This window comes from Hippocampus comes, unplaced genomic scaffold (assembly GCF_001891065.2).
Source record: "Hippocampus comes isolate QL1 unplaced genomic scaffold, H_comes_QL1_v1.1 scaffold3, whole genome shotgun sequence".
Taxonomy (NCBI): Eukaryota; Metazoa; Chordata; class Actinopteri; order Syngnathiformes; family Syngnathidae; genus Hippocampus; species Hippocampus comes.
The window spans coordinates 19,919-21,801 of NW_017805133.1; the positions used below are offsets into that span (position 1 = coordinate 19,919).

At 51.3% G+C, this 1,883-nt stretch overlaps 1 protein-coding gene across 2 annotated transcripts in view; it reads right to left on the bottom strand.

Moving 5' to 3' along the window:
• The window catches only part of arfgef1 (ADP-ribosylation factor guanine nucleotide-exchange factor 1 (brefeldin A-inhibited)), a 33,426-nt gene that overhangs the window by 4,383 nt on the left and 27,160 nt on the right, over window positions 1–1,883 (bottom strand). For both annotated transcript variants that reach the window (XM_019866284.1, XM_019866285.1), the window contains 6 exons: window positions 1,802–1,842; window positions 1,326–1,495; window positions 991–1,142; window positions 747–919; window positions 515–675; window positions 161–291 (listed from right to left, as the gene is read on the bottom strand). In XM_019866284.1, coding sequence (XP_019721843.1) covers window positions 161–291; window positions 515–675; window positions 747–919; window positions 991–1,142; window positions 1,326–1,495; window positions 1,802–1,842 — 828 coding nt within the window. The remainder of the gene's footprint in view (window positions 1–160; window positions 292–514; window positions 676–746; window positions 920–990; window positions 1,143–1,325; window positions 1,496–1,801; window positions 1,843–1,883) is intronic.

The window sequence follows — 1,883 nt, forward strand, 5'->3', positions numbered from 1 at the left end:
CCGGACGTCTTCATCCCCCCAAACATGACGGTCAACCCCCTACACAAAGAGGAAAAAAAAAAAAAAAAACCCAAAACATTGGCGCCATTGATAAAGAGGAACTAATTGCCGCTTTCCAGCATTATTTTCATGTTTGTTATTTGAAGTGGCGCCCACTGACCTGGTCCGCACATCCAACTTGCACCTGTTGATGATGCAGGACAACTCGAAGAGGATGGGGAACCAGCCTCGTACCCACACACGGTCCTCCGGTGCTACATTCATGTCATCGCTGGTGTAGTCTTTGAAGGCCTGCCGCGCACGTCAGCCCAATTTAGACGCGGAACTGAACAGCCATCTCGGCATAGATGCTAACACAACAAGTGTTCCTGGCTGGCTCGCCACTGGTCCCCGAGCACCGGTCCGCAGACCAGGACATGGCCCGTTTTGGACCAGGACGCACAGAGACAGACCTGATCCGCCGATCAATGAAAGAAGAAGCAGTAAACAGAGTAATCGTAACAACTTAAAGCACCTGTGGCCTCCCCGAGACGTATTTGGCGCAGTGTCGGATGAGGCGGATGGCTTCCATGCTGGTGTCGGGAAAGGCGGCGTTGCAGGCGAACTCCGACAGGCACTTGACGGCGTCCTGGAAGGAGTCGATGGTGGCCGCAAAGTGCTTCTCGAATACATTCGCTGCGGAAGGCGGAAAGACGTCAACTCCAAACGGGTACGCTCGGGCGAGGGGGGGGACGTGTGGCACTCACTGACGATGTGCCCCGTGGTCTGAAAGGCCAGCTCCACGATGCTCTCGTCCTGGTCGGACGCCGCCAGGTGGAAGACGGAGAAGATGTTCTTCCAGCCCGAGCGGATGTTGGCGGCCTGGGAGTTGACCATCTGCGCGATGCAGCGCACCACCATGTCCCTGATGGTCGGAGACCTGCAAAACCCGCCACAGACGAGTCGTCGAATCGTTGGTGACGCCGCGACCCGCCGTCATTGCCGACGCACCTGTTTTTCTTCATGATGTGCTCAAACGGCCGCAGGAAGTCCTTCTGGAAGCGGAAGTTGGCCAGCTCGCCCTTCTCCAGGAACTTCATGGACAGCTGCCGGAGCGAGTCCACGGCAAAAATGGCCACGTCTTCATTGGAGTTGCAGCCCACCTAAAAGAAAAAAAAAAAAAAAAAAAAAAAAAAATTAATAATCTGAGTTAATAATCTAACTGCAATTTTTTTCCCCACAATAAATTATCTGTACTCCAATAAACAATATCAGATATACAGAAACATTTTAGTCTTACAGGTTCGCAAAAAAAACAAAACATTGAAAACAGGATTTTACAATACCTTGTTGAAGTGGTCCCCGATGACCTCCCAGATCCTGGACCACTGCAGCCGGATGCGGCCCATGTTGTAGTAGGAGATCTCCACGATCTTCTGCAGGCTGAACATGCGCGGGTGCATGGGCGAGGCCAGCTCATCCATGGACACGGCGCAGAGCCAGCGCACAAAATCCACTAGGGGATGACGCAAACGACGGTTACGGACGGCCACCATGCAAAGGGGGCACAAACAAAAAGGACGCCGACGTACCGATCGCATGGCACGAGCAAATCGATTTTGCGATATTACAAATAATATTGAGCACGTGAGGTCATGCAGTCTTTGACTTTTGAGTGTGTATGACTTTAAAAGGTGGTCTGGTGTGAGGGGAGGCGGGCATCAGCCAATCAGAATGGAGAACTGGCAGGCTGTTGCTGGGTAAGCTTCTACTTTGTAATTATTATCTGTGCTGAGCCGTGACTGTCCAGTCCTCGACTCACCTATCGCATTGCCGTCAAGTCTGGTCGAGCCTGTGAATATCCTAAAAAAAAAAAAAAAAAAAAAAAAAAAAAAAAACAAAAA